At 36.4% G+C, this 22,033-nt stretch overlaps 1 protein-coding gene and 1 long non-coding RNA gene across 5 annotated transcripts in view; both read left to right on the forward strand.

Moving 5' to 3' along the window:
• Positions 1-13,273, forward strand: part of TDRD3 (tudor domain containing 3) — a 99,735-nt gene extending 86,462 nt beyond the window's left edge. For all 4 annotated transcript variants that reach the window (XM_065055227.1, XM_065055239.1, XM_065055231.1 and 1 more), the window contains 2 exons: positions 8,567-8,703; positions 13,022-13,273. In XM_065055227.1, coding sequence (XP_064911299.1) covers positions 8,567-8,686 — 120 coding nt within the window. In that variant the 3' untranslated portion in view covers positions 8,687-8,703; positions 13,022-13,273. The remainder of the gene's footprint in view (positions 1-8,566; positions 8,704-13,021) is intronic.
• A 25-nt stretch (positions 13,274-13,298) lies between these two features.
• Positions 13,299-18,958, forward strand: LOC135578879 (uncharacterized). The gene is made up of 2 exons (XR_010471005.1): positions 13,299-15,274; positions 16,768-18,958. It is a non-coding gene; the product is annotated as an uncharacterized LOC135578879 (long non-coding RNA).
• Positions 18,959-22,033: the final 3,075 nt, after the last annotated feature.

The raw sequence follows: 22,033 nt of genomic DNA on the forward strand, positions 1-22,033 counted from the left end.
ACATTTGAAATTAACTACCCCTGCATTAGGGAAACGATTGGTGATGGAGATGAGCTTCCCTATTGGAAGTGACCCAAGTCAAATTTTCTCAGGCATTGTACTATTAGAAGAAATTTAAAATTAGCTTGAATTAAAAGTTCTTGATAAGATTTACCTTAAAATTAAAATATTTTCTTTTTGAGCAAACCATACATATTTTTACTAATTCAGGATAAAAGTCTATTGTTTTCAGAAGCTTCCATTTAGACAATAAGGCCAAACATTTCCAGTGTGTGTGATCCTTTCATTTTCTTCCTGTCTTGTTTGTTGTTTTAGGACAACGCAACGGTTTCCATACATTACAATAGATCCTGGTTAGTCTATTGATTAAGTATCCTGTAGTTCACAACTTGGTTGTATCCAAGAGTCAACACTAAAACAGTACTTTCTCAATGGGTGAGAGAAAAATTTGAAAAAAAGCACATGTAAATGTTTTCTTTGTATCTTTGGATTTTTTGGTTTGCATTTATTTGAATAATTTAAAGATGTAGTCTTGTTGTTCAATAGGTTTTCTGTACTCTTCTCTGGAGATAGTATAAATATCAAAAAGTTTCTCATCCAATACACAAGATAAAGTGCTTATTTTAGCTCGCTCTTTGTCCCCTCAGTAAAATATATCAGGATACCTACGAATATGTATAAGGAGAAAAAGAGAGATAGAGACAGTGGGGACGTATGAAAGAAAAAATGTACCTTTTTCTGGTTTTGTGAGTTAGAAAAAGGTGTATGGCCTTTCATGTGTCTTGTGAATTTTTTCGTTTTCATTTGTGATTCAACATTGAAGAAATATCTGGTTCTTGATTTTTTTAATTGTCTTAGCCTTTCTCTCACTTTATATTCACAAGTTCCATGTAAAGTTACCAGTTGCATTAGAAGTTAATGGTTTTGGTCTTTAGGATAATATAAAGTTAGTTCAAAGTCTGGACAATCTATTTTAAGCTCTAAATTTGCTTACAATCCATCGCAATTATTTTAAATTTGAAAACTCTAATACTGTTTAAGTTTTAAAAAATCGAGCAGGTTATGTTTACTAAGAGAATTAAACCATAAAACAGAACCAATGACCTTTGTAGTGTAGAAATGATTCTGCATTTGAAGGACGTGGATGATAGTGGGGGTTAACGTAACAATGAAAAAGTGACTTTGGGACCATTCTCTCTGACAAGTGTGAACAGAAACACACACTCTGCTAAGAAAGGTTTAAGTTCCACTTTAGCTCATAAGTCCTCAGAGGTACTTTTAATTGCTCTTAATTAAGTACTTAAAATGTCAAGATCTGTTTCACACACTCATGACATTTGAATAAGAGTGGTCTGATTGCCCATTCTATGATTCTTTTAATGGGCAAAGAATTTCTGATGAGTGACTGGAAGTGTGATTTCATGGACTGAGCTGATGAGCAGGGGTCAGGTCTGAGGGAGCGATGCAGTTCGTCCTCCCTAATCCTGACCACCCTGCCCTTAGAACCTGCATTAGATACACGTTTACAACTGTGTACACGTGAGCAAGAAAGGAAAAGTGGAAAGAGAAGTGATGAATAAGGTGCGAGAGAAGAGAAGTGAAAAGAGTTTGAACAGTAGCCAGACATTACTGTGATGCAATTCTCCATGTCACTACAGCCATGTCAGATTGAGGCTGTAAATTTAAGGATGTCACATAGTTGATTACTTTACTTAGTTATTTCGCTTATAAAATATTTAGCTGTAATGTGGTGATACACTTCAAAATATCCAGGCAAGAGCTAAGTAACAATAATAATTGTGGGTCTTATTGTTAACATTCTAAACCGGTATATTATAAAATTAAGCTATTAATTATTAATTTAAAAAACTTTAATGTGCAATTGCTACATTATAACTTTTTTTATAAAATAACATTTTTAAATTTAAACACAGCCATATCCTTACAATTAGTTATGTGCAATTTCAGTCATCAGTAATACATTAGTGCAATGTCTTACATGACATGTGTGAGCATACTGAAAGTACATCTTTCTAAACATGTGTAATGCTACTCTGATTCTTTAAAGTCACATTATTAGGGCTAAGAGTTCATATTAATTATCTGACAGCAGTGAGGAGTCAGCTCTATGCAGGACTAGCAGTATAACCTCGAATCTCACTTGCTGTTCTCACTTATAATTTAACTCAAATTTGTATGGCCATAGGCCCAATCTAATATGGATGTGTTGTGTACTGTGAAAAAAAATGTGAGTATCTGCAGGCTCACAGAGATTACTTTTTGAGAGGAATTGATATTTTAAGTAACAAGCATAACTTGCAAAGAAAATTGATCAAGAGCAAATATGTTGAATTTTTCTATAATAGACACTTCAGAAGTGTTCTTCTCACAAAGTCTGTGCTTGGTTAGGATACTTAAAAAATCTATCTTAGTGGTAATTTCTCTTGTACTTGAATTTTCATACCTTATTTGATAGGAATTTTTGAAATTATGCCCCAAAGCTGGTCTAAGATTGTTTAACTTAAAACTTATTCTTTTATTGAATGAGAAAACCCTGTTTTTTCCATAAAATACCATTTTCATCCTTAGTTATCATGGAGTTCTAAGAATCCACTATTCAGATTAAGTAGAATCATAGAATGTCCTGAGTTGAAAAGGACCCACAAGGATCATTGAGTCCAACTCCTGTCCCTGCATATGACAACCCCACAGTTCACACCATGTGTTTGAGGGTGTTGTCCAGTCTCTATTTGAACACTGTCAATCTTGAGGCTGTGACACCTCCCTGGGGAGCCTGTTCCAGTGCTCCACCACCCCCTGGGTGAAGAACCTTTTCCTAATGTCCAACCAGAACCAGAACCTCCCCTGGCACATCTCCCTGCCATTCCCTCAGTTTCTGTCGTTGCTCACTAAAGAGAAGAGTTTGGTGCCTACCCTTCCTCCTCCCCTTGTGAGGCAGCTGTAGACCATGATGAGGTGTCTCTCCTCAGTCTTCTCTTCTTCAGGCAGAACATACCAAGTGACTTTAGACACTCCTCATACGGGGTTCCTTTCCAAACCCTTTACCAACTTTGTGACCCTCTTCTGGACACTCTCCAGTAGCTTTATATCCTTTTTATCCTGTGGTGCCCAGAACTGCACACAGTGCTCCAGGACAGTCACCTCCCTCATCCAGCTGGCAATGCTGTGCTTGATGCCCCCAGGACATGGTTGGCCCTCTTGGCTGCCAGGGCACACTGCTGGCTCGTGTTCAACTTGCCATTTACCAGAACCCCCAGATCCCTCTCCACAGAGCTGCTTTCCAGCATCTTGTCCCCCGGTCTGTATGTACAGCCAGCATTGTCGTGTCACAGATGCAAAGTTCGGCCCTTGCCCTTGTTGAACTTCATGCAGTTCGTGATTGCCCAGTTCTCCAGTTTGTCCAGATTGCCCTTGAGAGTGTTGACAGCTCCTCCCGCTTTTGTGGTGTCAGCAAACTTACTGTGCAATCCCTGAAGTCCTGAGTCTAAGTCATTTATAAAGACATCAGAGAGTGCTGGCTTAAGGGAATATTGTAGACACTTTAGCGAATAATTTTTTTCTTTACAAATACATGATGTGTTATATATTGTAGTTTAACCATTTAAGTTTAGCTTTTTCTAGGAAGTTTGTGATTTTTTTTTTTTTTTTAATATGGCCATAGTGTGGTTGGATTTTCTGTTTGTTTTTTTTGTTGTGTCTTTGCTATGTCTGGAAAATCTTACAGTATATATTCAGTTGATACGGGCAGGGGTAAGAAGAAACTGGAAAAATCTAAGACTAAAGTACTGAAGGAGGTCAACACAGGATGATCAAGCAAAAGAAGCAAGTTTTAAGAAAGGAATTTAAGCAGCAAAACGAGATCACTTGGTGTGCTAACAGCAGGAGACAGCTGTTGTGAGCATAGTAGGCATGCAAGAGGCATTAAATCTGGTCTGGGAAATAGGAGTTGAAATGCACATGAAAGAAAAGTTCATTTTGCAAGGAAGCGTGCACTTTCTTTGTACTGAGTCCAAAAAGTTTTCCATGCCTTAAGTATGCGGGTTAAGTTAAAACTACAGCTTAAAGTGGAGCAGTGGTTTGACATGCCTGAAATGGAAAATGTCTTCTCTTTTTTTTGCCCCTCTCCCTTCTTTATCCTATGGTTCCTAGCCCCATGCTGCTCCTTCGTGCCTCCTTGTGCAGGCTCTGCTGCTTATCCCTTGGTAGCCCACAGGGAGCTTTAATTGAAAAACCTCAGCAGAAGGGCCCAGTGAACAGAGCAGAATTTTCTGTTCGTAAGCAGGAGGAGACAGTAGGGGGCAAACTGTTGGAGCTGCTCGGCTGTGCCTTGCAACTGCATCCTAAATATGTGCGAGTAGAACATTTGGCAAAGCTCTTGTGTGATGCATAACTTCTGTCCTGCTCTTTACTGTCAGCCACCCCTTCATTGTTCTCGGAAGTTATACAGGAAGGATTCACTTTAAGGACTGTATTAAAACAAACAAACAAAAGCAACAACAAAAAAACCCCACCACCACCAACAAAAACAAACAAAACAAAAACCCACAAAAAACGGTTTGTAGACTTATTTTGAATGCGTTGAAAGCCGTCTTGCAATTGAAACTCAGTAAGAAAGCTTTTGATGAAATATAAATTTATTCTGCTCTAATATTGTTAATTTTAAGAGTAAATTGGTTATTAAAATATTTTAAATGCTGGATTTATAACATTATTCTTCAGCTATAGAATCTGTGTAGTTTTTTTATGTGAAAGCATGCTGGTAGCAACTTGACTGGGCCAAAGTTATGGATTCATTAAGCTCATCTGGTAAAGTATGGTGGCAGTACAAGCTTTTCAAAACATGTGGGGCCAAAATAAAACCACTTAGTGTGCATGTATTCCCGTTTCACACTTTTTTTTAGTTCTTGTCCATCTTATGGAACAAAAGTATCAAACTTAATACCAGATTTTTATGGTGGAATTTTGAACAGAAGCTGAAATTCCCAGTGACTTATTCTTCCTTGTTCACCTTCTTGCTTTAAGTACCTGAAGAACACCGGCATCTTCCATCTTCTCTCCCACATCGTTCTCACCTGTTACTGCAGTAATTTCTTTGTGCATTCCATTGTTTGCATTTTAAACTTTCCCTTGCTTTTTCCTATGGATCTGCCAGTTTTTGCCATCTTTTGCATGTGTGCTCAGTGGTATCATTTAATCTCAGGGTACATAGCTCTAGGTATGCATTGTGCAAGTACTACAAAACTCAGTCTTGATTCCTGGAATATTAGGTAAATAATAAATGATAAGCTGAAGAATGGAGATAATAAAATATATAAGATTTTGGAGTACTGTACTAACATGAAACCTCTGCTAGTAATAGAAGGAGAATGAAAATGCTTTAAGAGAGATTTGTGACCACCTTTGCTTTATGAAATGTAATCTGGATCTGACATGGATAAGGGAGTAGGAAATGGAATAATTTAGAATTAATCACAAGCAACTGATAAATTGAAAGCAAGCAGCAAGAAAGACTGGAAAAATAGATCTGGTGGCCAGATGTGTGACTTAATTGACTGTAGAATTGTAATGGAAGAAATATAGACAGCTGAAGTTTTTAGAAGAGAAAAAAAAGCAAGGAAGTGAAGATCAGAGATACTAAATTTTGCTTGCAAAGGATGGATACTGTTCCAGAAGAGGGGTGGCAGTTTTTGAGCATTTAGTGGAGAGATTTTGAAGTAAATTAGGATAAAGATGAACCCAGAAAAAAATCTTTTAAGATAGAAATAAAATAAAATGACACTACAAAAAGGATGAAAGATCAGTCTGGTGAATTGAGGGTCAGTGATCAAGAACTGGTGGAAGAAAATAAATGCAACTACTTGCAAAACAAGAAATAATGTTTAATAAAGATATGGCTTGACAAATTTGTTATTTTGGCGAATGTTAGATCCAGTTAGGATCAAATGTGACTAGGTAAGACCCAAGAAACAACATGTCATTTGACATGAAGATGGCAGAATTCAACAAGATGATTGACAACTCTTTGTTGGGAGTCACTGTGCATAGAGAGCAATAAGGGTACAGTTAAAAAGTGTTCTGTTCCTCATTTGCTCTTATTGTCATTTACTGCATTACTCACTTGCATTCAGAGCCTCAAGAAAGTGAAGGTGATTTCAAGTTTCACTTTTGCCTGTTGTAATAAAAACACAAATTGGAATGCATGCATCTGAAATTTTTCCTTTTATGTGTAATTACACCAAACGGAAATGTGTAAGATGCATTCTAGTTTTAATTTTATTTTACTGGATTAGAAGGATCAAAAACATTAACCTCGAGATTTGATGAAGATTTGCTGCTCTAAAAATTTGCTGCGGTATACTTATTGTCAGAAGGAGGTTGGCTGTTACAGGTGAGGTGCAATGCACCGAACTATTTCATTTCTGTTCTTTTTGAGCAAAGACTACCAAGATTACAAAGAAAAGATTCATGTCTAATTTGCTACAGTCTCTTGAAAACACTACTATGCATTGCAAAATTTTCAGTCGTGCATATATGTCATTTATTTTTCCAGTTTTGGAGAAATCCAGATATCAAGCACATGGAAGTTCACCAATTTGTTCTTGAGGAGCGAACTCTCTTGTGTTAGATTGAAGCTTTGGCAAAGAATTTTAAGAAAACTTGCAATTGCATCTTTCTTTCATCTTTTGGCACATAATATGAAACTCTTTTCAGCTTTTCAGGTTTCTTGGAGTGTGCTGAAAGCGCTAAAGGTATTTAGACCACTTCAGGTATCTAGGTTACCTTTTCACATTTTGGTGATAGTACAGCTTGTGTTGTCAGTGGTGGGAGGTTACATCCTATATTAAGTTGAGGCTTTGTACTAGGGCTAACAGTATTGCAAACTGTGTGGATTTTTTGGTTAGACGTCTGCTTTTCTATTTTTTCTTTCTTATCATCAGTTTCTCTGAACCTCTTTATATGAGGGAATTGATAGTGCTGCAAGCAGTTAAAAAGGTACACAAAGAAAAGTAAGTTTTATGGCAGAATTCTGTGGCTAGTTTGAAACTAAAATACATAAATCAATTGACCTGTGTTCAATTGTGCTGAAAATCTGTTTTCTTCTACAGTTATTGCACACTCTCTGTACTAGGCCTTAATCTGTTGTTCTGGAAATACAGCTATGACTACAGATGTGCCCTGTAAATAGGAGACCTTACCATGAGGAATGTGGTTGTCTGTAACTTACTTTTAAAAAGCGTATTTGTTATTCAGTCTGATTCAGAAAGAAGTGTTTGAGTAAGATCTGACTTTTCACAGCAGAAACAAACTTCTGCTGTAGATTTTCATTTCTGCCTCTTGTAGTGAAATATTTTACTGCTGTGGCGCACTTTTCGTTATACGTGTGCTGCACTCTAAAACAGCTCCTGGGTGTTGGAATTGTTGACGAAGTTTTAATGACTCATTCAGTGTTCTTGGGTTTTGTTCCTGTGCTGTGAATAAAAGGGAATTAGGAGTTATCTACTCAGTACTTTTTCCCAAGTGTTTATTTGGTTTGTTTTGTTTTTTCACAGCATGTTCCCTCTGGACCTGGTGTCTTCTACAGTGTAGCGTTAGGATATTAAAGAAACAAAATTATACCTGTTTCCCTGAGGCACCATTTCACAATCATATTCAGCCTATAATTTTTTTGTCTATTTCTTTGTTATCAACTCTAATGCTCTTAAAATTCTTCTCTGTCTTTAATGTGTACCACCTTCAAATATTCCATCAGAATAATGTTTTTCCTTTCAGTATTTCTTGATCAAAGTAAATATGTGGCTATTTTAATCTTCCTTTGTAAATTATTCTCTAGTCTCTTGACTTTTTTTCTCTGAATTCCATCTAATTTGTCAACATCTTTCTGGTATTGAGATGCCTATGAGTGAATGCAATGTTGCAAATGTGTAATTACCTCTCTTCTCACTATTCAGAGCTTATGTTTATTAATGCTGCACATAGAAGATTCGTATCTAAATTGCTATCCACTGTACTTGTAGGGTTTTGTCATTACTACTGCATCACAGATTTTATCTACTGTTTCAGATTTGTTTTTCTAATATGCATGTTGCCAGATACTGTTTCTTGCATTTCCATTTTATAATGCTTTTATTTCATTCCACACACATTTCTAAACTCCCAAAATCTAGTATTTCTCTTACTCAGGCAGGTTATTCAGGAAATTTTGCTTCTTGAGTTTCTTGCCTGTATGACTCTTGGAAAATAATTTTGCTTTAATACATATGCTTTTTTTCTGCAAATATTTAATAACTTCTAGTGCTGCCCTGGGCATTCAGTTTTGAGATTCTCCATCTTATATTTGTTAGCTTTCCTAGGTTTGAAAAACTCACTGCCATGATCTCCCTTATTTTATTAAGTGGTTATCAGCACAGAGGCAGTAGTTGCTGTATATGCATGAATTCATTCATACGTGTGTGTGGGGTTTGTATGTATGTGTGTATGTGTATACCTACTTATGTATAATGCGTTTATCTACTCTTCCATTTAAAACAATGCTGTCTACCTGCAGGAGGAGGAAGAAGAAACGTATGAACAAACTCTAGAATTCCGCAGAGGAGGGGATGGTCAGCCAAGACGATCCACGCGGCCTACTCAACAATTTTATCAACCTCCAAGAGCTAGAAACTGATTAATAAGAAATAAAAGGTAAATACATGATATTGACGGTTTTTAATGGCTTTAGATTTCAATAAAAGTTTATCTGGATTGTTCTGTGCTTCAGTGTTCTTCAGTCTCTGTGAAGTTCATAAAAGAACTTCCTTGAACTTTACTGGTATTAGAACCCTCAAAATTGGGTTGCAGATCACAAATATTTTGAACAAATAAATTATTGTAATCACCATTTTACAAGCAAATAGACAACTTGCAATTCCTGGAAAAGACTTGTTTCTCTTTTGGAAAAAAAAATAAAAAAATAAAAATTAAGCAACAGGACATGTATGACTGAGTGGTTGCTGCATCTATGGAGAACTACGGATATTAAATAATGCCTCATTATTTAAGTGAAACTTTTATGTGCCTTTTTAGTTTAGAAACCACTTGTTGCAATCACCTACATGGCAGATAATGTTTGGCATATTGATTCTAAATTGTTTTACAGATATTGGTATATTTACGTTAGAAGTCAGAGATACATGTTTCTCTCGATTTTGTGGCTGTTGGAAGAGCCTTATTATACCTGTGGGAAGAGTCTGGGCAATAAAAACATATTAGCAAGTAGTGCTTTAACTTTGCTTTATGTAAGGACTCATGGGTCTAAGCAAACTTTTACTTGATACTTCTGATAACAACAGTGAGTTTTGTTCACGTACGTTGGACTATCTTCTTCCCTGAAATAAGTGGCTGCAGTCCCTGCTGAACTTAGTATTGTCTACACCTGTCCAAAATCCCATATTGTACTTACTATGAACCATTTATTTGGATAAATATTCTTTCTAAGGTTCTTCTTAGCATGGAAAGGAGAATTTGCACACTGAAATCTGAAATCTGTGAGTTCACCATTGAATGGGGAAGTCCAAGACCTAAGAGTATTTACCATCTATATCTTGAGGATATACTTGCACCGATATTTTATTAATTAGCAGAAATTAAGGGATTCTCTATCATCCTCAAAAAAATACACCCGATCTGCACATTCAGAAATCTAAAATGTCTAGTCAGATCAAAGTTATAATTCTTATACTGAACAAATCAGGTATACGTCATTGCTTTCGTTTTACTTGTGGATCTTCTAAATCTTTAATTTTCAGATGTTGATTAAAAATCTATCCAGAAAAAAGCAAGCTATTTGGTGTACATCTACAATATGTCTTTGTCTTGAATCTGATATTTTTATTTTTCCTGAACTCTTTTTAGTTCCTTCTCTTGTTCTAGTCCTTCATCTTCAATTGGCTTAATAGGTGCTACTGATCTCTGCAGCTCTTTCTGACATGCAATAACACTATTTTATTTTTTTTTTGGTCATATGCTAAAATACCTTTTTCATTTCGGGGAGTACTGGCAATAGAATACCAAAATTTATTCCTGACTCTTGCCAAGGTGATAATTATTCTATTTTTGCCCATATCATTGGATTTTCTATTTTAAGTAAGTGCATCAATCGCTATCAATAAACATGTAGTGAGATAATTTATGCATAGTGCATTGGCACATGCACCGAGCTGAGTTCTAAACCAGCTCAGTCGGCTCAGAGGAGTGTTAGTGTGATCAGCCGAATGAAATGTGCTCAGTGTTGGTGAAATGAGGTATTTCCTGTGTCCTCTTTTGGCCCAGGACTGTTTACTTCAACATCTGCTCAAGTTAGAAAAGTTGTGCCAATTTGTCATCCAAAACTGAACCTATTAACCCAGAGCAGTGTACAGGCAGTGGCAGCTTAAACCTGGTAAATTTTGGTACTTTTGTAAGTCTGTCTCTTTTGGAATATTATGCACTTTACCTTCTACAATACAAATAGTAAATATCGTAGGAGTTATGCATACCTTAAATAGTAATCACTACAAACAGCAATTCATTATGAGAAAATACAATTTACTCCTCGATAAGAAGATTCATTCCCTCCAGATCAAAACATTCAATATTATCTTATTTGGCTCCTGCTAACTGAATTGTTAGAAGTTTGTTTAAATGGAGACTGTCTCCAATGGCTAAAATGTAGTCAACAAGAATATTTGTGTATTTTATAATAAAATGATTTGCTGTATCTAGCTATTGTAGTTAGCTACTTTGTCAGATTTCGGTTTGTATTTGGAAAATTTCCAGTGTTCAGCTCAACTACATTTCAACATAAAATAATGTAACAGTTATTGGATGTTAACACCAAAAAGAAGTTGGCAAGATATGAAATTAAATACTTAGATCTTAGATTCTTGAAATACTAGGATCACACAAGTAGAAAAAGAAAATAGAGAGGCAGGAGATGTCTCCTACATAGATGGTGAGTGGTGCTGCTTAGGCATAGTTAGCTTCTGTATTAGTTCCAGTCAAAACAATCCTTTATTTTGTCTAGAATTTGCAACTCCCATTTTTATCCTCTGCCACTGTGTTCTAGTGAATATTTGGAAAACTAAACACTGTGTTCCTTTCTTTTCAAGAGTGTGACATTCATGGCCATCTCTGAATAGTGTCAAAAAGTGGAAATTCTTCCTCAGTTTAACAACACTATTACCTGTCTTTCTGAGGATAAAAATATTGTAGTGCTGTATCCAGAAGCTTCTGCTGTGTGGTTCAGAGTAGCTTTCACTACTGTCACTAAGAAAGCTAGATTTGCTTTCTTAAGAACATGTAAAGTCCAGTGTAGCTGCCCACATTTGCCTTGTTTGGTAGGTAAAGTGAAGTGAAGAGGTGTTTATTGTGATACTGTGGTGGAAATATTTTTCAGGTTTGGCTTATGGCTCTCCATAGTACATCTTGTGCTACTATATAACTTATGTTGCATTTTGAAATGCATTACATGTGACCTAAGGAGTGGAATCAGAGAGAAACCAGTAAAGATAATCTATTAAGCTTTTAAAAAAATAAGTGGTGGATGTAATCAGTTCTTGTCTGATTTTAAATGTAGGCAGAAAATCGAACATAGTCCTTCTCGAAATCACTTTCAGTTTACCCAGACTTATGCAGCAGTGTTATTTTAATGTCTTGACATGTAAAAGTTCAGGAATATTGAATGTCGGTTTCTAGAAATGGATTTCTATGCATTTTTTCCTGCTTTTTAATTCTTAGAGCTTTTGAGAGCATGGCATATTGTTCTTATTTCAAGTGTTTGATATCCTGTTAGAAGAAAATATGTTTTATCAGGGGAGGTTTTAAAGGATACAGTGAGATAATTTTGCCACAACTTTCCACTGAAGGATGCTTTACCTCTTCACCTCATCTTTGATGATTTGGACCTTTACTCCCTGAGAGGGAATACCTCTGTATTATGTAAAGTAACTTTTCTTTTTCCTGCAAAGAGACCTTGTTGGTGATTATTTTATATTATAAACTGGTAAATTCTGAAGAATTTTAATATTGCAGGGGTGTTGGACTAGATCATCTTTAAATGTCTCTTCCAATCCAAACCATTATATGATTCCATGATTCTGTGATCCTTCTGAAGAGCCACACTGTTACATGCTTTGAGCATTAGGAACAATTACTGCAGCCTTGCAGAAAGTCTTGCCCTGGTGATTATTATGAAGAGAGAGCAATAAAATAGTCATGTTAAGGTGAAGTAACAGAAGTATGGGGTAGTCAGTACCTCACTGTGGTACTAGAAATAGTCATTTATTAATATCCAGCAGTGTGAAGTAGAGAACACTAATTCAGAGTTTTCTCAGAGCATTCTATTGAGAGTCCTTGAACCCACTCTTAAGTTGTTTAGGGTGCATGAGTCAAATACTAGCTTTAACGGGTCTCTAAAATAAGGTGTTCCTCCTAGAGAATCAAGATATAAGAATTAGAATCTATCAATAATAAAAATACATCCTGAGCTTACACTTCCTGTATAGCATGTCATGACAGTATGAAAAAGAAGGGGAAAAAGTAATCAGAAATGAATGTTTTGAAGGATCATAGCTTTTGGGAGAGCTTGAAAAATCCTGTGAGTGTAAACCTATGAGTGCTTGGTCATTATCTGTTTCTTGGGTATTCCTTTGCTCTGTGGCAGAATTAATCTGCACCTTGTCAAACTGGCTATAAAATCTGTATTAAAGTCCTTACCAATGGAGAAACTGTATTTTTGTGAGAAGTTACTGCCAGAAAGTGTTATTTCCTTGTATTATACCAATCATATTTATTGCATTCTAAGTGCAACCTTCTGATTTATTCTTTACAAGACTTATATCTCTGTAAGTACTGAAAAGAAGATACCTACTCTTTTGGAGGAAGAAAATGAAATAACAGTAAAGTGTATGTTGCACAAAGAGCAGAGACTTGTTTTTATTTATATATATATATATATATATTTTTTTTTTTTTTTTTCATTTAGAAACTTTCTTGGGGTGGAAGAAAATTCACTGGCAGCTCCAACTTGCTGAAGAAATTCTTTCTAGAAGAAATTCTGGCTTTTCCCAAGCGACAGAATGGAACAGAGAAAGCTCATGTGAGCAGAAGGAATGTAGACATGACACCACAATAGACTTTTTTAAAGTTCTTAATTACACAAAGCTGAATACTTTTTACATATGAAAGAGGCAAATTGTCATTGCTGCCATCAATAAAACCACAGTGCACTATTCTATTCTTTGCCTTGTATTCTTTTTACTGAGCCTTCATTGTTAGTCAACATAATACTGATGCATCATGATTTTTATTAATTTTGAATTGATTTTGGTTCTACTGTTGCTTCTAGTAAAGTAAAAGATATTTTCTCAGAAGCAGACAGGATTTGGCCTTTAATTTAGGTTTCAGGCTAGCATTAGTAAAACATGTTAAAAATGTTCAGCTAATTATTGTACAGTGAAATTCTGAATAGGTTTTGACTGTGTTGTCTGTGTTTATTTTCCAAAGTTGCTGAAGGCCAAATGACAGATTTGTTTGTTCTTTTTTCCATGATCTGTGACTAAAAGATCGAAGGGGAAAAAAAAATCATCAGTTACAATAGGCATTTTCTAAATATTTTAGGTAAATGTTTTCTTTTTAGTAATATTTATATTATAAAAATAGAAACATTTCTAGAAGGTACAGGAAAGTAGTTTAAACAAAAAATACTGAAAGGTGCATATGAGTATTTTAAACGTAAATGTGTATACATGCACAGATGTGCAAGCTGTTGAATATTAGGTTCTAACTTTCTTGTAGCTTGAAACTCTGCTTTATTGCTTCGTCCTATTAGAATTTTTCAATTATCATTGGCACTTGAAAGAATCTTGTATCAAACTACTTTTAATTCTAAGCTGTATCTTTGAATCTTATGTGATTATGACAAATAGTTGAAATTTCACTATTTCTTTAGCTGAGAAGCACTCAAGATCTGTGTACCATGCAAATCCCTTCTAAGCTTTATTCTGATTGAAATAGCACATATTTTTTGAGGTAATTCTTTAAAGACAGAATTTTACCCAAGATACGTTTTGATGGTGTAAATTGTACACTTAATTCTACTGAATTTCTCTCTGAGTGCTCATACAAAACTCTGGACAGAATCTGTTTATTTGGATGAAAATGAGTTTTATATTGATGATGTAATTGAATGTATTTGTAGTACATAATGTGGATTACTGTCCGAATGCAGTCATATCGTAGCAAGCGCATAAATATTTTCAGATTAGTAAGGAACAAAATGTTTTTCTGCCTTAATGGATCCTCCGCAGCTCCTTGAGAATTATAATGCAACTCACTAATAATTCCAAAGAAATTTGCAATCTTAAAACTTGAGCTGTATAATGTTGAAGTTCTTCACTACCAACTGGCACACAGCAGATTTTATGAGGTCTGTGAAATTTAAGTTAGAAACCACTTTACAAACACTATGAGTCATTCTGGTCAGTTCTCCTAAATTGTACCAGCAAATAAATAAATTGTAGATCTTAATACATTGGATGTTGGATGCTTTACTTCCAGAATTATTGCTAAGACCACTGATAGCTGTTTTGCTTCATAAAGCTATGCAGCTGTAGCATTGTTTTAAGAAGTAGTTTTGATTTTTCTTTACACATAGACTGTGCATTAAATGAAAGCCCTAAAATCAGTGTACCAAAGCATTTTCTGAAATTAAAATAACTTCTGTGTTCTTCTGAGCTTTCATCCTTGCTGTGAACCAAATAATAGAATTCAGAAAACCACAGTCTTATTTAGTGAATGGTAAAAAATAAAACCTACTTGTGAAAATTTGAAGATTATAAAAATAGAATGCAGTGTTCCTCTGTAGCAGTTGTGGCAATCTGAAATTATCACATGTGTGTGCAGCTGTCTATAGGCAAATGAAATATGTTTGAGAATTTTGGTTTTGTTTGTAAAACAGTAAAGACCACATCCTGGTGCTGAGGAACTGGAAAGCCAGAGTTAGCAAACAGCTGGAGAGTCTTCTTGAAAAGACATTTTGTCTTCGTGTGTTCTGTCATTCTTTTCTGTTTTGTTTTGACTGAAATAAGTTATTTTGAAAGCTCTGCCTGTTCAGGATCTGAAGAACCAGTGACTGAGTAGATAAAAACTATTTCCACCAATCTGTTCTGAAAAGCAAGAATTGAGATATTTATGCTCTTTGATTCCTATATCTGGAAACAACATTATGATAAACTAGGTATGTATATATAATCTTTTTTTATTTGCATAATCCATCAAAACCACTAGTCACAATGTAGTAAAGCTTACATACACATGAACAACATTAATTTAATGAGCTTTTATGTTCAGAAAAAGTTATCATGACTAGGTGGGTCTTCAAAACTGATATAAAGGTTGACTTAGTCAAAAGCAACAGCACATGTAAACTCCTAAACTTTGTGGAGGTCCATCTGTGTAGTAAAATGAAAAAGGCCAATAAGGAGTGCTGGATCCTGATCATCCACACTATTTATTTACTAGCTTGTTTCTGATTTTTGGAGTGTTCTTGACTAGCTGTTTCTAAGACAAACCTGTGACAAAGTAACTTTGCTCTTTTGTCACTGTTTATTACAGGACAACAATAAACTGGTAGACACTCTCATAGGAGGAAAAGGGAGAGAGACTTACAAGTTGGAAAGTTAAAAATTCTTTACTAATAATACTAATCATAAGAGAGAAAATCCAGCAAAATATACAAAATCAATATTGAATTTCCTGGTATAGCTGGTGTCACTCCAGTGGCTGTAGGGCAGGCACCCAGAAGTCCTGGACTGGACTCCACAGCAGACAGGAACTGGATTTGGGGTTGCACAGACCAGGCCTAGGATCGCAGGCAGAACAGGCAGGATCCTGTTTAGATTCTGGCCATGGACGAAGAGAGCGAGACCCTTGTGATCTCCTGCTTTTATAGGGTGTATGACGTGGATGGCATGGAATACGTAGTTGATCAGTTTTGGTCACCCGTTTTGTATGCCCCTGTCACTTATGGGACATACAAAATTTATCAGTGACCTTGACTGCCACAGCAATAAGGATAAGCCTGGACCTTTTCTACATCCCCTTTCTACCATTATCAGCTCTGAAGCAGTGTCCAAAAAACATGCAGCCAATTTCAGAAACATGCAGTTACTTAAAGGAACTTAGCTGAAAAGGAAATTCACTAAAAGAGAATTGGTCTTGTTTTAAACAAAACCAGGACACCTTTGCAAGCTGGACATGAGCCAATCTGTGCCTTTTGATCTGTGAACCAGTAGGTCCACAGCCCACTGCCCTGCTTTACTAGGGTTATAGAAATAGCTTGTGAGAATTTCTGTCTTGAATTTTAGAAATACAATTCAAATGAGATGTTTTCCTTGCCGTGGACTTGTATATAACATTTTTACCTACAGGAAATTTTTAAAAGTTAGAATTTCTGGTTGAAACTATTCTAAAAGGTATATGCCAAGTTGGCGTATAATTGAATAAAATTTTATTTTACTTTTTTCCCCCCTTCATATTGTTGAGATACTGAATCATTATGAACAGTGGAAATGTTCTAGTTTTATCTTACATGTTTTTAGAGTTTTGTAACAAAATCTAACTGAAGTCATGTTTTCATTTAAAGTTCTTCCTTGGACTAACATCTTCTGGTAGATATTCATGTGTATTTAATATACATATTAATATAGCTTTTTCTTTTGTCACTAACAGGTACTTATTAAGTCTTTGGCAGCACCTACACAAAGGATTTTGGGGATCACTTGCAAAGTCACTCTTCCAAGAAACACGTCTGGAATTATCACTGCAGAATCTCTCTATAATGACTTGAGCCTTATACAGATGAAACTTGTTGGGCGTGTGGCTTTGTAAGGCAGTATTAACAACAACACGTATTTCCGTTGGGTGGCAAAAGGTTGATATCACAGGAAGGACAAACGTTACTCATGAGATGCACTTTGTATTAGATGCAGAATGAGTAAAAGCTTAATGGAAGATAACGATTTAGCTTGAAGTAAATCTCGGGAGACATTTTCAAGAGAACTCTCAGACGGCGAAACTGACTAATGAAGGTTGGTCTAGTGTTACCCACATAGCTGAAAGAATCCAGCAGTGTAGGGTAAACAGTCCCTTTCTAGCATTATGGTTAGATGGGACTTCATACAGTGAAATACCTATTGCTTTTGTGCATATACAGGAACTTATTGTTTGGAACGAATGTCTATAGATGGTTTCTTGAAGGAGAATCCCAATTTGACTGTCCTTTCATCACATTACGTTTTACTCCGATGAAATCATATAATTTTCTTGAGAACTATATAAGCACCAAGAATGGCAAATTACGAAAAGCTTCGTGTATTAGTGGTATCTGTCAAATCAATGATAGAGACTCATAATTACTTTTTTTTTTCCTGCTATTAATTTCATATCAATTGCTTGTGTTGGCCTGTTCTGGCTATGAACTACAATTTTGTTTTGGGGTTTTGAGAATGATTCCAAATAATTTAAAAAGTAAAGAAAGAAATTATATCAATATTTAATTTTCCCACAAGATTGAGAAACCATAAAAAGTCAGTTTCCATACAAATGTGTGGACTGTTGATGGACATAATTATATTCTGGAAATTATAGTCATATGAATGAAACCAGAATCTAGTATATATTAAAAATAAATCTTACATATATTCAAATAAATAGGAACTGTGGGACAGCAAATGATTAGATGTAGAATAGCAACAGAGAACTATAGATGATGCAAAAAAATTCTGCAGCTGCTTCTAAAGAGAATGTTTGCGATGATATTACAGCACCTTGTAATATCCCATGCAACTTGACTATTTCTGTGTTAAAATGGATGCAGAGTTAAGTATTGTGCAGAAAATATTCATGTCATTATCAGGCAGTTTAGTATTTAATGGGATCTTGAATGCTTTGATTTTATACCATACATATCTAAACCATGAAAGTTAAAGAACATAAATAATATTTTATATTTGTTTTGCAGTCGAGATATTCTTAAGTATATTTTTTAAGTCATTAGATAAATGGCTATGCCTCTGCCAAACCAGTGTAATCTTACAAGATGGTGCATGAAAAAAAGGTCGTAGGTAGGCGCTGGGTAGAGACTCGAACTCTTGTGGGTTACTCTGAGCAGTATTTATTGTAGAAGATTCACAGGAACAGCAGCGTTGGGTCACCTCCTCAGAGAGTGACAATCATACAGCAGTATAACTAGTCATTATATAGGGTTCTAACAGGTATTATGCAACTAAACAAAATCTATCACTGTCTATCACTGTCGATATCTATCACTGTTGATATCCTCAGGTTCCTTCCGTTCCAGTGGTCTGCGGGTTCCACTTCTTCTTTCTTGGCAAGTACAGAACGACAGGTCATCAGTCGCAGGGCTAGCTTCTTTTGAAGTTCCACCTGTCTCATTTGTTATCCATAGTTCACCAGTCTAGCATAGAAATCAGCAACCCTAAGAATAGCATTTATCAATGTCTTAACTAAAGGTACAAAGCGAGCATAAGGTAACCACGCTCGTGGTTCTGGGTAAGGACTGTACAGGGGACAAGCTGAGACTTTCAGCTTTAGCAGCACAGCTTATAACACTGATATAGGCCTAAAATCCTAATTTCCTATTTTCCTACAACAGTGCACACATTCAAGTCTTAATTAACCACCTATTTTGTGGTGATTATTTTTCTGTAGCTATTTAACAAAGGCACTTGGTTGGTTTACAACAGTAATAAAAGCAAAGAGCAGGATAAATAAGGGATGCTCTATCATTTTGACATGCCACAAGTGAAACAGTGCGTTTTTTTTTTCGTACTGGGGGACTAGAATAGCATATACAGTGTTCCATGTGCTATTTGAATGAATAAAATAGCTTTCTTCAAAATTGAACTGTTTTTTTTAATGTAAAAGTTTTCTATTTCCCTCCCCTGCTCCCACTTGCTGATTTAAAAAATATTTCATCCGAGTTTAACTGATGGGATAAGACAGATGATCTACTCTGGCATTTCACTGCCCTTGCTGTATCAGTCTCTGAATATATTACAGAATCACAGAATCACAGAATCGACTGGGTTAGAAAAGACCTCGGAGATCATCGAGTCCAACCCTTGGTCCAACTCTAGTCCGTTTACTAGATCATGGCACTAAGTGCCATGTCCAATCTCAGTTTAAAAACCTCCAGGGACGGCGAGTCCACTACCTCCCTGGGCAGGCCATTCCAATGCCTGACCACTCTCTCTGTAAAGAATTTCTTTCTAATATCCAGCCTAAATTTCCCCTGGCAGAGTTTAAGCCCATGCCCCCTTGTCCTGTTGCTAACTGCCTGGGAGAAGAGACCAATCCCCACCTGGCTATAACTTCCCTTCAGGTAGTTATAGAGAGTGATGAGGTCACCTCTAAGCCTCCTCTTCTCTAGACTAAACAACCCCAGCTCCCTCAGCCTCTCCCCATAGGTCTTATGTTCAAGTCCCTTCACCAGTCGTGTTGCTCTTCTCTGGACCCGCTCCAGCACTTCAATGTCTTTCCTTAACTGAGGGGCCCAGAACTGAACACAATACTCCAGGTGTGGCCTCACCAATGCAGAGTACAGGGGAAGGATCACTTCCCTTGTCCTGCTGACCACGCTGTTTTTGATACGGGACAGGATACCATTGGCCTTCTTGGCCACCTGGGCACACTGTTGGCTCATGTTGAGCTTCCTGTCAATTAGCACCCCCAGGTCCCTTTCTGTCTGACTGCTCTCCAGCCACTCTGTGCCCAGCCTGTAGCACTGCAGGGGATTTGATTAGGATCAAGTGCTCCCAATAACATGTAATCTTGATGACCAAGTACTAAGTGTGTGTTTTTACTCCAATTGGTTGGGTTAAAATGTATATCAAAACATGAGATTCAGCATTGTACATGGCAAAGTTCTGATGTGTCATGCTGACATTAATCAGGAATAGGAGCTATAGCTAAGTTTCAGTGTGCTGCAGCTGTGGAAATGACAGCAGAATTCAGCTTGTTTTGGTCCATTTTACTTGTTTGCTTTAACTTTGAATTCTCTTTTTCAAAAGGAAAAATAAAGAATGAATTCTTATAGCTGTACATAAAACACTGAACATGTGAATTAGTAGACATCACCTTCTTGTTTTAATTTCCATCTTCAGAAAGAAACAAGAAGTTGAAAGAGTTTTGAAATGTGAAAACGTGTCATGCACATAATCTAAGAATCTTTGTGCTCTGTGGCATCTGGCATTTTTTTCTAAAATATTGACGATCTGAATAGTTCTGATCTAGAATAGTTATATTTGAGAACAACCTTACCCCAGCCTTTCATTCAGCCCTTACACCTCATGAAGAACTTGGCTTCAGTTGCCTCTGGCACTCCAGCTTCCTCACAGCACTTTGCAAGAAGCCAGACAAGAGCTGGGTGTCTCAGACGAAAGTTAATAAAGAGGTTAAGATAGTGACATCAGTTTACAAGTTCCTCCTAATTAATGTGAGAGGCTGTACTCAGAAAATACGGAAGGAACTGGGACACTGTTTTCTCTTTTAATTGGTGATTAGAAATTATCATAGAATCATTGCAGTTGGAAGAGACCCTTAAGATCATAGAGTCCAACCATAAACTCTAGCACTAAACCATTTCCCTATAAACCTTGTCTAAACACCTTTTAAAGACCACCAGGAATGGTAGCTCCACCAGTTCCCTGAGCAGCCTGTTCCAGTGCTTCACAACTCTTTCTGCGAAGAATTTTTTCCTAATAATCCAATCTGAACCTTCCCTGGCACAACTTGAGGCCACTTCTTCTTGTCTTGTCACTTGCTACTTGGGAGAAGAGACCAACATCCTCCATGGTACAACCTCCTTTCAGATATTGTTGTTTCCTTGACACTAATGGAGACCACTCTTTTAGGAAGAGCAGGCTGTCTGGCCTCCTGTGGGAGAATTGTGGGTCACATGCTGAAGCCCAGCCAGTGTGTGTAACTGCATTCATGTCCTCATCTGACCAAAACGTTGTTCATTTTTGTACCTCTTACTGTAGATTAACCAGTAATGAATGATGAGTCACACTGTTTCGTTGTTATGTACAATTATGTTCTGTTTGAGCAATAAGTGCCCATGGGATGGTCCCTGTATCTCTCAAGAAAATGTGTGTCCTGAACGTTTGTTCCACACTGTTCAGTTGGGTCACTTCTGACCTGCAATCTGTAAACTGTTAAGCATTGCATTAGTCATTTTTGTGACTTTTCCCTAGGCAGCGTAACACCTACAATTCAAAGTCAGTGTAGTGCAGAATAATAACAATATTTGTTTTGGCTTTGTTATGTTGTTTTTTCCTGGCAAAAAATCTATTGTAAAACAGGGCAAAGTATTCTGGTTCAGGATTAACTAGGTAGGAGTAATACTGTTGTGTACTGTTGTCTCAGATCCTTTCATCAAAGACTGCTTATCAGTGCTACTTTATGTTTTAAAATTACGTTTTTAACGCAAGTTTGACTTTCATCACATAGGCTGTAGACTTTTATCCAAGTATTTTTTCAGCTTAGCTAATAGGAATCTCTTGAGTCCTTTGCATATAAGGGTTTTGTTATTTTTTTTTTTAGACATTGATTAACTTAGGCCTTTGATAAAGCTCCTTAGCTTTCGCAAGCACTTCACTCTGTTATTCCTAATTACTTGTATTACCAGGTTGTTCCAGAATTTAATTCCTCAGAAGGCCAACAGTCTTCTAAATACAGCCTAAACTTATTCAGTTATACACACTTGTGCTTGTGTCACCATTGACCTTGAGTTTGAAGAGCTTTCATGTAACCCTAGGGTATTTGTGGGCAGTTCCTACACTGTGCGGAATGAGGGCATGGGAGAAGAACATTCTGCGAATTCTGTTCAATAAGGGTTTGCAGTGTGGTAGTGTGCTATCGCAGGAGGTTACATGACTCACATAGTCCTTCATGCTTCTAATTATGCGCAGTA

This window comes from Columba livia, chromosome 1, assembly GCF_036013475.1.
Source record: "Columba livia isolate bColLiv1 breed racing homer chromosome 1, bColLiv1.pat.W.v2, whole genome shotgun sequence".
Lineage (NCBI taxonomy): Eukaryota > Metazoa > Chordata > Aves > Columbiformes > Columbidae > Columba > Columba livia.